This window comes from Lagenorhynchus albirostris, chromosome 7, assembly GCF_949774975.1.
Source record: "Lagenorhynchus albirostris chromosome 7, mLagAlb1.1, whole genome shotgun sequence".
NCBI classification, from domain to species: Eukaryota; Metazoa; Chordata; class Mammalia; order Artiodactyla; family Delphinidae; genus Lagenorhynchus; species Lagenorhynchus albirostris.
The window spans coordinates 47572737-47585921 of NC_083101.1; the positions used below are offsets into that span (position 1 = coordinate 47572737).

General features: G+C 34.3%; 1 protein-coding gene across 1 annotated transcript in view; it reads right to left on the reverse strand.

Moving 5' to 3' along the window:
• Positions 1-547: 547 nt before the first annotated feature.
• Positions 548-13185, reverse strand: part of C7H9orf85 (chromosome 7 C9orf85 homolog) — a 65741-nt gene continuing 53103 nt past the window's right edge. Inside the window, exons 3-4 of the mRNA XM_060154980.1 lie at positions 5895-6005; positions 548-5405 (exon numbers count right to left, since the gene is read on the reverse strand). Of these exons, the coding sequence (XP_060010963.1) occupies positions 5258-5405; positions 5895-6005 (259 nt within the window). The 3' untranslated portion in view covers positions 548-5257. The remainder of the gene's footprint in view (positions 5406-5894; positions 6006-13185) is intronic.

Below are 13185 nucleotides of genomic sequence, written 5' to 3' on the forward strand. Positions count from 1 at the left end.
ACAGGGCAATCATTCAGTACAGGACTAATGTTACGAGAGAGGGAAAAGACCTAGAAGGAAACGATAGAGGTGTGTTCAGGTTAATGTTGTTACACACTTCACTTAAGAAGAAAAGCGTTTAGGAACATGGAATATTTGTAATTTTGCACAAATGTGGTTGAAATAATATAGGCTTTGGAGCCACATAGACTTGGTTTGAACCTCAGGTTTATTACTTATTATCTTTTTGACTTTGGCAAGTTACTTAACCTCGAGCCTTAGGTAAGCCACCTGAAAAATGGAGAACACTAAGAATATTGCTGTTTATCTTTTACAATGAAAAAATATATATAAGCACCAAGTACATATAACAACTTTTTACTCTCCTAATAATTATTACCATATTAGGAGATAATCACTACAACTTACCTTCCCAATACAGCTACTAGATATATCCAGAATTGTTTGCAAACACCTATATTCCTTCCATTATGCAAGTAGGTCTCACAATAACAGGACATCACTAATTAGGAAGATCACAGGTATTATGATTCATATATGGAAATCAATAATCATGGAGGAGAGTACAAAAAAAGTGACTTGAATTCAGGTATATCAGCAGTGGCTAAAAGCTTAAGCTCTCTCCAGTGATGCCTGGGACAGTTCTTCAGAGAAAAAGAGAGAAAAGCTCTAAATTTTCTCAAATAAAGGAATATGAAAGTGTGGCAGTGGAAATGACTGTCAACAGAGCCCTGGAATAGTAGTATGAAAAACAGTGGAGTTATCCAGTCAGCAACTCACATATTTTTCTTAAGCATACTAACCCTAATAGGCAGAATGGGGTTTGGGGTCAGATGATCATGTAGGTTCAAAACCTGGACCTAAACACTTTGTGGATGTATGTCAATTTATTTAATCTCAGTTTCTCATCTGTAAATGTGGATAATGATAGTTATCACTATGCAGGGCCATGATATACATTCAAGGAGTTTATCATGTAAAGGGCTTAGTTTAGAGCACTGTCAGAATACAGTAAGCACTCAATATGTGTGCCTGTTGCCTTTCAGGACACCCTTTCTTGGTTCGCCTACTTCTCTGGTCACTCCTTAGTCTCCTAAACTGCACACATGTAGGGCACAACTCCAGGAGTCCTAGCAGAGAACAGCTGCTGTGAGGCTGAGAGGTAGGCAGAGACTTCAGAGGTCACCCAGTGTTGCAGTCTGGGCTTACCCAGAGGGGAGATTCCTTGGTGAACACCAGTGGAATTAAGACCTCAGAAAATACATGCTTAGGAATAAAAACAATACTCAAGGAGTAAGAGCGAGGAATAAGAGTGAAACTGAAATAGACCACCCCAAGCCTAAACCCAAGTTTTGACAGGATCAAGGTGATCTGCAGTAATTTATTTTTCAGAGGAAGTCTCTATAATGTATCATCCACAATTTCTAGCATACAATAAAAGTTATTAGATATGCAAAGCCGGGGGTAGTGACCAACAATCAAGAGATAAAATAATTAGTAAAAGCAAACAAAAGTGAACAAGAACTTCAAAATAACTGTAATTAATACATTAAAAACATAGAGAAAAAATGTACAAGATAGGTAGCACAGAATATTTCAACAGAGATAAATCTATTTAAAAAAAAGAATCAAATGAACATTTTAGAACTGCAAAATTCAGTATCTGAAATTAAGAATGTATTAGACGGGTTTAAAAGCATACTAGTAGGAATTGCCTGGCTGGTGGTCCAGTGGTTGAGACTCCGTGCTTCCACAGCAGGGGGCACGGGTTTGATCACTGGTTGGGGAACTGGGATCCCGTGAGCCTCATGGCCAAAATAAACAAATAAATATAAATACATAAATAAATACACGCCCTTTTCACAGGGAATTATACTCAATATCCTGTAGTAAACTATAATGGAGAAGAATATGAAAAATAATATATATATGTATAACTGAGTCACTTTGCTGTACAGCATAAATTAACAGTGTAAATCAACTACACTTCAATAAAATTTAAAAAATAAAAGCATACTGAACACATTACTCCTGTTTATATAGAAGACAGAATTATGAATGCAAAGAAAGGCCAAAAGAAAACATACAAACAAACAAACACAAAAACAAATAGAAAAAAGAAAGCAGAGCATGAGAAAGACGTGGGACACACTCCTATGCATATAGAATGGGAGTGCTAGGAGAGGAAAGAATAGGAAAAAGCATATTTGAAGAAATAATGGCTAACGACTTTCCAAGTCTGTTCAAGGACATTGACCAACAGATATGAGAAACTCAGAAAACCTTAAGTAGCATAAATAAGAAATTCATACCTTAGAAATCAGTCAAATGGCTGAAAACCAAAGAGAAACAAAAAACATCTTAAAAGCAGGTTTCACATCATCTGACCTTCCATTACCTTCCTGATCTTATCTCTTTCAACTCTCCAACTTAATCACTCCCTTCCTTGCTGTCCCTTGAACACACCTGGCACAATCTTGCTTTAGAGGCCTTGTAGTGGCTGTTTCCTCTGCCTGGAACATTCTTCCCCAACATGTCTCTCTAGGCACCTTATTTAAAAAGACCACTTCCCATCCCCTTGTGCACACTCATTCCCACCCCATCCATACCCTTAGACTCCCAATCACCCTACCATGCCTTATTTTTTTTCCCACAGAACTTTTCACCTTCTAACATTCTGCATTCCATATATAAACACATATATATGTTCTTCTGAAGAACATAGGCAAACAACCAAATTGACATCTTCATTACTAATAATTATTAATTATTTCATTTCCAGTTAATAATTACTAACTCATTACTAATACATATATACACACAAAATCACAGTAGCAATAATACTATCAGTTATTTAGTGCACTCATAGTTGGCACAGAAATATTAATTTGTACCAAGTCACACAGCTAGTAACTGGCAGAGCCAGGACTTAGATCCATGCTGAGTTCCAATAAAAATAATTTTTAGATTAGAAAGGATAAGACCTAAAGGTATGTAAATGAGCTAAATGTAACAATTAAATTTCAGTCTGTTGAAAAAACAAAACAAAATCTCTCTTAGCACTAAAGAATGAAATGCAGATATTAGTACATGTCACTAGGTGATGCTCTTCATTAAACTTCTCTCCTAGTAAGGTAATCTGAGGAATTATAACTCACTCAGATGGGGAAGAATTTATGCTAGGTCTAATAATTTATGCTAGGTCTAATAATTAAGCTGGCTCATTAACCACAAAAGTTACATAGTTCAGAAAACAAATTTACAAACAAAAAGGTAAACCACACGAATTTATGGTAGAAAAACTTTCTGTAGACTGTAAACTTAGAGGTTTCTATATCATAAACATGATATTTCTCTCCATTTATTTATTTTTATTTATTTATTTATTTATTGCGGTATGCGGGCCTCTCACTGTTGTGGCCTCTCCCGTTGCGGAGCACAGGCTCCGGACGCACAGGCTCAGGGGCCATGGCTCACAGGCCTAGCCGCTCCGCGGCATGTGGGATCGTCCCGGACCGGGGCACGAACCCACGTCCCCTGCATCGGCAGGTGGACTCTCAACCACTGCGCCACCAGGGAAGCCCTGTATCTCTACTTTTTTATGCTTAAAATATTTTAAAGTAAATTCACTATACACCCTTTAATATTTCAATATGTATCTCTCAAATAACATTATTACACCTAAGCAAAATGATTCCTTAATATCATCTATTACCCAAAAACCAATGGTCGATAAACATTAAAGGGGGCTCAGGCTCATTAGTAATTAGAGAAATACAAATTAATAAGACAAAGACATATGTTGCACACATATCTGACAGAAATTTAAAAGTATGATACCAAGTGTTGGAAAGGATGCAGAGCACAGGAGCTCTAATACATTGCTATGGGGAAGGGAGATAACAATCCTTCTGGAAAGACAGCATTACATAGTACATAGTAATAGTGAAGATGCATATATACCTGATGCCCTCTACCACTGCTAGACACACCTAATAGAAACTGTAGCAAGAAACAAGACAAGTACACCAGGAAACATTTCAATCTTCTTCTATTACATACCTAACAGAAAATGTACCAAGAAATAAGACACTTATACCAAGAAACACTATCGTTTGTTATAGGAAAATTCTGAAATAACTCAAATGTCCCTCAGTATTAGAGAGGAAAAATAAATTGTGGTATGTAAATACAATAGAACTAAACAGAATAAAAAATGTAGAATAAAAATGTAATCTTAACAAATTAGAGCTCTTGCAACAACATGGATCAATTTCACAAGTTTCATAATAATGAAATAAGAAGAGATACAAATTAACATGCATAGTATAAGTCTCTTCATATAAAGTTTGAAACCAATGCCTGCCACTTATTTTCAAATGGTTCAGCAAATAAAAAATATATCCATATATCTATTCAAATATAAAGAAAATGTGGCAAAATGTTAACAATTGTGAATCTAAGTGAAGAGCATACAAAGGTTCATTGTACTACACTGCTACTTTTCTTTAGGTTTGAGATTTTTCAAAACAAAAAGATAGAAAAAATGTTCAAAAATCAGACAAAGCTAACTTATATTGTTTAGGAGTATTTGATTCACGTGGGTGATAAATGTATGATTTTTCTTTATGTGTTAAACTATACATATAGATTTTATGCATTTTTTTCTGTATGTAAATTTCATAAGCGAAAAAAGTTAAAAATAATGTGATAAGATACATAAAAACATTTTCAAAGAAAAACTGCTATATACTTGTTAAACATTATTATTAAAAAACAAACTTTTTGCTTTACAACAAGCAAGCGTAAGCAAGAGGGCTTTTGTTATGTGGGACATTAACCTGAGATCAATCTATCAAAAGGTACCTCCTGAGGACCAATTTTTGAGGCTAGCAACATAATAATGTCATCTGATTTTTCCATGAGATAGTTTCTATACAAGCATCAATTCTGAATCTTGCTTAATTTGATACTAGATAGTATATTCTTCTAAATAATTCCCATGAACTGCAATACAATACTCCAGTACTCATTTTGGCAGATATACTAGCATATGCTACTTAAAAATGTATTATAAGAAAACTCTGGATGAAAGCTTTATCACTATTCAAATATCATACACAATTCATATTGTCCATGTATTTTCTATATGTTTTTCCAATGTCCTTACTAGTATTCCACAGTATTTTTTTTAAACCCTCAAAATTAAAGTTGTTCAGAATTTCATGCTTCCAAACTGTCTTTTAATATAGTTATATCAATCCATCTGATTGTCTTTTTCTGTGTCATCTAAATCAATATCAAAATCTAAATCATCACTTTCTTCATTTCTTCTGCAGCTTCTTCTGTGGCTGGAACGTTGATTATTTTCAACATTTTCTGTCTTTTCTGGTTCTATATTAAACCTAAAGATGGAAGAAAAAGCTTTATTTCTCAGGATTTCATTGTTTAACTGTGTAGACTGAAAAGACTTTTACACTACATTTCTTGATTAATAGGAGCCTAATGAAATAAAGAGGAAAAGATCCTTGAAGATTAACTTAACTCAAGAGCCAACCAATTATAATACAGTTGTCAATAAAGTATGATCAAAGAAATTAACACATGATGTCCATTAAAGAAAAGAAGTTATATAATGAGTAATTCTTTTGTAACGTGTAATAAATGTGAACCTCATAAATATTTTAACTTTCTAAAAATGATGTTTCACTTTTATTATAATGATAGAAATATTTAACAATTAATTAAGATGGTCTTCCTGTTGGGTAGAACAACGTCTACATTAGTGTGACATTCTGCATCTTAAGACTCTCAGAGCAACTGAATGTTTCCTTAAAAGAAAATTCACATATTAATTAAAAGAGTAAATCCCAAACATAAAAAGAAATACTCACGGAATAACATCTTCTCTCTTTCCACATTTGGCACAAACTTCAAGATCACAGGCACATGGTCTACACATTATGTGATAAGAATCCTTCACTGTCTTTTGTAAACATTTAACACTAAAAGTAGAAAAGAAAATAAAATCTTAATTTTTTACTCATTATCTAAGGTTTATTTAATGAAATAAGGGGGTGTGTGGCTAAGTGTATAGCTGATAAGCCTCAATCTCAGATATTACTCTCATATGTTATTTAGATTAATTACATAGCATTTCTAGAGAACAGTGTACAGCTCAGAATAATAGTAGATTCTTAAAGCTTTTAAAAAATGTCATCTGCAAATATTAACAATTTTACTTCTTCCTTTTCAATTTGGATTCCTTTTATTTCTTTTCCTTATCTGATTGCTCTGGCTAGGACTTCCAACACTATGTTGAATAAAAGTGGCAACAGTGGGCATCCTTGTATTGATCCTGATCTTAGAGGGAAAGCCTTCAGTTTTCACCACTGAGTATAATGTTAGCTGTGGATTTATCATATATGGCCTTTATTATGTTGAGAAACTTTCCCTCTATACCCACTTCGTTGAGAGTTATCATATCATTGTGTGAAATGCTTTTTTTGCATCTATTGAGATGGTCATATGATTTTTATCCTTCATTTTATTAATGTGCTGTATCATATTGATTGATTTGAGGAAATCGAACCATTCTTGCATGCCTGGAATAAACCCCACTTGATCATGGTGAATGGTCCTTTTGATGTATTGTTGAATTCAGTTTACTAATATTTTGTTGAGAACTTTTGCATCTATGTTCATCAGGGATAATGGCCTGTAATTTTCTTTTCTTGTGGTATCCCTGTCTGGTTTGGTAGCAGAGTAATGCTGGCCTCATAAAATGAGTTTGGAAGCATTCCCTCCTCTTGAAGAGTCTGAGAAGGATTGGTATTCGGTTTTTTTTTGTTTTTTTTTTGGAAGAGTTTGAGAAGGATTGGTATTAGTTCTTCTTTGAATGTTTGGTAAAATTTACCAGTGAAGCTGTCTGGTCCTGGACTTTTGTTTGTTGGGAGATTTTTGATTGCTAATTCAATCTCCTTACTAGTAAGTGAACTTTCAGATTTTTACTACTTCATGATTCAGTCTTTGTAGGGTGTATGTTTCTAGGAATTTACCCATTTCTTATAGGTTGTCAAACGTGTTGGCATACAATTGTCCATCGAAGTCTCTTAAAATCCTTTGTATTTCTGTGGTATCTGTTGCAATGTCTCCTTTTTCATTTCTGATTTGATTTATTTGAGTTCTCTTTTTTCTTGGTGATTCTAGCTAAAGGTCTGACAATTTTGTTTATCTTTACAAATAACCAGTTCTGAGATTCATTGATCTTTCCTGTTGTCATTTCAGTTCCTATTTCGATTATTTCCAATCTGAACTTTGTTATTTCCTTCCTTCTTCTAACTTTGGACTTCATCTATTTTTCTAGTTCCTTTAGGAACAAAGTTAGGTTGTTTAACATATATATGGAATTTAAGGAAAAAAAAACATGTCATGAAGAACCCAGGGGTAAAACAGGAATAAAGACACAGACCTACTAGAGAATGGACTTGAGGATATGGGGAGGGGGAAGGGTAAGCTGGGACAAAGCGAGAGAGAGGCATGGACATATATACACTACCAAATGTAAGGTAGATAGCTAGTGGGAAGCAGCCACATAACACAGGGAGATCAGCTCGGTGCTTTGTGACCGCCTGGAGGGGTGGGATAGGGAGGGTGGGAGGGAAGGAGACGACACAAGAGGGAACAGATATGGGAACATATGTATATGTATAACTGATTCACTTTGTTACAAAGCAGAAACTAACACACCATTGTAAAGCAATTATACTCCAATAAAGATGTAAAAATAAATAAATAAATAAATAAAGTTAGGTTGTTTAAGATTTTTTTTGTTTCTTGACGTAAGCATTTACTGCTAGGAACTTCCTTCTCAGAACTGCTTTGTGGGTTAACATAAAATATATCCTGGAGAATGCTCCGTGGACACTTGAGAAGTGTACGTATTTTGTTGCTTTTGGTTGGAATATTCCATATGTACCCATATAATATTGTTTAAAAGGCCATACTACCAAAAGCAATCTACAGATTCAATTCAGTCCTTATCAAAATTTCAGTGGCATTTTTCACAGAAATAAAACAAACAATCCTAAATTTGTATGGAACCACAAAAGACCCCAAATAGCAAAGCAGTCTTGAGAAAGAAGAAAAAAGGTAGTGGCAGCACACTTCTTGATTTCAAACTATATTACAAAGCCACAGTAATCAAAACAGTGGTACTGGCATAAAAATAGACACATAGATTGATGGAACAGAATAGAGAGTCCAGAAATAAACCCATTCATATATGGTCAATTAATTTATAAAAAGGAGCCAAGAATATACAATAAGGAAAGAAAAGTCTCTTCTATAAATGGTATTGGAAAAACTGGACAGCCACATGCAAAAGAATAGAACTACACCACTATCTTACACTATACAAAAAAATTAACTCAAAGTGGGTTACAGACTTGAATGTAAGACCTAAAACCATAAAACTCCTAGAAGAAAACTGGCAGTAAGCTCTTGACATCAGTCTTGGCAATTTTTTGGAAATCATTTTGGAAATAAAGTCAAAAAAAAAAAAATAAACAAGTGGGACTATAACATACTAAAAAGCTTCTTCACAGCAAAGGAAAACGCCAACAAAATGAAAAGGCAACCTACAGAATGAGAGAAAATATTTGCAAATCATGTATCTGTTAAGGGGTTAATAACTCAAATATACAAAGAACTCATATACCCCAAAGGCAAAAAAAATCTGATTAAAAAATGGGCAGGGCTTCCCTGGTGGCGCAGTGGTTGAGAGTCCGCCTGCTGATGCAGGGGACACGGGTTCATGCCCCGGTCCAAGAAGATCCCACGTGCCGCGGGGCGGCTGGGCCCATGAGCCATGGCCGCTGGGCCTGCGCATCCGGAGCCTGTGCTCCGCAACGGGAGAGGCCACAACAGTGAGAGGCCCACATACTGCAAAATAAATAAATAAATAAATAAATAAATGAGCAAAGGATCTGAATAGACATTTTTCCAAAGAAGACATACAGATGGCCAACAGGTACATAAAAAGATGCTCAACATCACTAATAATCAGGGAAATTCAAATCTAAACCAAAATGAGATATCACTCCACACCTGTCAGGATGGCTATTATCAAAAAGACAAGAAATAACAAGTGTTGGCGAGAATGTGGGGAAAACAGGAAAGTTTATGCACTGTTAGTGGGAATGTAAATCAGTGCAGCCACTATGGGAAACATTGTAGAGGTTAATCAAAAAATTAAAAACAGAACTACCATTTGATCCAGCAATTCTACTTCTGGGTATTATTCCAAAGAAAACAAAAACACTAACTTGAAAAGATATATTCATCCCCATGTTCACTGCAGCATTATTTGCAATGGAAAAGAAATGGAAACAACCCAAGTGTCCATTGATGGATGGATAAAGAAAATGTAATATATATGTACACACACACACACACACACACACACACACACACACACAATGGAATATTATTCAGTCTTTAAAAAAGAAGGAAATCATTTGTGACAACATGGATGGACCCTGAGGGCATTATGCTAAGGGAAATAAGTCAAACAGAAAAAGGCAAATTCCATATAATCTCACTTCTATGTAAAATCTTAAATGAATGAATGAATGAATGAATAAATAAATAAAATACCTAGCTCATGGATACAGAGAACAGATTGGTGGTTGTCAAAGGCAAGGGGTAGGGGGTGGGCAAAATGGGTGAAGGGGGTCAAAAGGTACAAACTTTGAGTTATAAAATAAATAAGTCATCGGGATGTAATGTACATCATGGTAACTATGGTTAATAATTCTGTATTGCATATTTGAAAGTTGCTAAGAAAGTAAATCTTAAAAGTTCTCATCACAAGAAAAAAATTTTTGTGACTGTATGGTGACGCATGTTAACTAGACTTATTGTGGTGATCATTTTGCAATGTATAAAAATATCAAATCATTATGTTGTATACTTGAAACTAACATAATGTTATATGTCAATTATATCTCAATTTTCAAAAAATTAAAATTTTTTCTGCATCAAAGGACATTATCAAGAAAGTGAAAACAAAACCCTGCTGAATGGGAGAAAATACTTGGAAATTATATCTGATAAGGAACTGGCATCTAGAATATACTAAAAACTCCTATAACTCAATAATAAAAAGACAAATAACACAATTACAAATAAACAAAGAATCTGAATAGACATTTTCCCAAAAAAGATATACAAATGGCCAATAAGCACATGAAAAGATCATCAACATCTTTAGTCATCAGGGAAATGCAAATCAAAACCACGATAAGGAACCACCATATAATGACTAGAATGACTAGTATCAAAAAGAAGGGCAATAACAAGTGTTGGTAAGGATGTGGAGAAATTGGAATCCTCATATTGCTGGTGGGAAGTAAAAAGGTACGGTCACTTTTGAAAACAATTTGGCAGTTCCTCAAAAGGTTATAAATACAGAAGTATCACCTAACCCAGAAACTCTACTTCTAGATACATACCCAAGAGAATTGAAAACACATATGTACACAAAAACTTGTACATCAATGTTCACAGCAGCATTATTTGTAAGAGCCAAAAAAGTAGGAATAATCCAAATGTCCATCAATTGATGAATGGGTAAATAACAATATATATCCATATGATGGAGTGTTACTTATTAATAAAAAAGAATTAAGCACTGATAAATGTTACAACATGCTTGAAAAAAATATGCTAAGTGAAAGAAGGCAGTCATAGAAGACTACATATTATATGATTCTGTTTATATGAAATGTCCAAAATAGGTAAATCTATAGAAAGAGAAAGCAAGGGTTGGGGGAATGTTTGGGGGAGAAATGGAGATTGACTCCTAATGGGTATGAGGTTTCTTTCTGAGATGATGAAAATGTTCAAAATTTGATGTGTTTGCAAAACTCTGTGATATATAATACTAAAAGCTGCTAAACTGTACACTTCAAATGGATGAACAGTACAGTATGTGAATCTTAATAAAGATATTTTTAAAAAGCCAAATAGAAATATATTAGAAATAAGAAAGACATGGAGTGAAAGACACAAGAAATCTACTTTAAACATAAACAGGCATACCTCATTTTATTGCACTTTACAGATATTGCTTTTTTTTTCTTTTTTAAACAAATTGAAGGCTTGTGGCAACCCCGTGTTGAGCAAGTCTATCGTTGTCATTTTTTCCAACATTTGCTCACTTTGTGCCTCTGTGTCACATTTTGAATATTCTTGCAATATTTCAAATTTTTAAATTATTGTATTTGTTACAGTTATCTGTGATGAGTAATCTTTGATGTTACTATTGCAAAAAGATTACAACTTGCTGAAGGCTCAGATGATGGCTAGCATTTTCTAGCAATATTTTTTAAATAAGGTATGTACATTGATTTTTTAAAACATAATGCTATTGCATACTTAATAGACTACAATATAGTGTAAGCCTAAGTTCTACATGCACTGGAAACCAAAAAATTCATGTGACTCACTTTACTGCAGTGCTTGCTTTACTGAGGTGCCCTGGAATCAAACCCACAATATCTCTGAGATATGCCTGTAGAGAGTTAAAAGGAGAAGGGCAGGAAAAAAAAACAAATGCAGGGCTTCCCTGTTGGCGCAGTGGTTGACAGTCCGCCTGCCGATGCAGGGGACACGGGATCATGCCCCGGTCTGGGAAGATCCCACATGCCGTGGAGCGACTAGGCCCGTGAGCCATGGCCGCTGAGCCTGCATGTCCAGAGCCTGTGCTCCGCAATGGAAGAGACCACAACAGTGAGAGGCCCGCGTACCGCAAAAAAACACACACACAAAAAATGCAAACACTAATCAGAAGAAAGCTACATTATTATTGAAATAGACTTCAAAGCAAAGAAAACTGTCAGGTTTAAAGAAAGGATATTACATGACAATGAAGGAATCAATTCTCCAAAAGCATGAAATAATCCTAAATATTTATGCACCAAAAAAGTGTGTTGAAATAAATGATGCAAAAGCATTGAACTAAAAAGAGAAATAGACAAATCCACAATTACAACTGGGGACTTCAACACTTCTCTCTCTGTAAGTGAAGAAACAAGCAGACAAAAATCAGTAAAGATATAGAACACCTGACTGACAGAAGCCTATCAATCAAACTGACATTTACAGAACACTCCACCCAACAAGAGCAATATATTCCCTTCAAGCACACATGGAACAGAATCTAATATAAACCATATTCTGAGCTATAAAACCAACCTTAACAAATTAAAAACAAAAGCCTAAAATTTATATAAAGTATGTTCTCTTACCACAATGAAATTAACCAGAAATCAGTAACAGAAAAACATCTGGAAAATGCCCAAATATTCAAAAATTAAGCAAAACAATTCTAAATAACCTACAGGTTAAAGAGGAAGTCACAAAGGCCATTAGAATACTTCGATTGAATGATAATGAAAACACAGCACCAAAATTTATGGAATGGAGCTAAAGATGCTCTTGGGAAATTTATATAAATAAATGCTTATATTAAGCAAAAAGAACTATCTAAACATCCATCTTAAGAAAGAAGAAAAAGAAGAGTAAATTAAACTCAAAGTAAACAAAAGGGAGGAAGCAATATCAATGTGAACAGAAATTGATGAAATTGAAAAACAGAAAAAGAGAAAACCAATAAAATCCAAAGCAGGCTCTTTGCAAAGATTAATATAATTCATAAACATATAGCCAGGCTGATCAAGATAAAAAAAGAGAGACCACAAATAATCAATTTCAGGAAAGAAAGAGGGAACAATACTAGAGATGCAACAGATATTAAAGAATAATAAGAAAAATATACTAAAAACTCTATGCCTATAAATCCAACCACTTCATTGAAATGGACAAATTTCTGGAAAGACCAGTATAAAAACTTGCTTAAGATGAAATAGATAATCTAAAAACTCCTCTACCCATTAAAGAAAAATTTAGTTATGGTTAAAAACTCTCCCAACAAATAAAACTCCAGGCCAAAATGGCTTTAGAATTGGTGAATTCTACCAAACATTTAAGAGATAATACTAAATTTACACAAATCTTTCCAGAAAATAAAATAGAAAGAAACAGTTCCCAACTCATTTGATGAGGCCCTAACATCAAGATAAGAAAAAGACAAAATTACAAACGAGTATTGGTAATGAACAC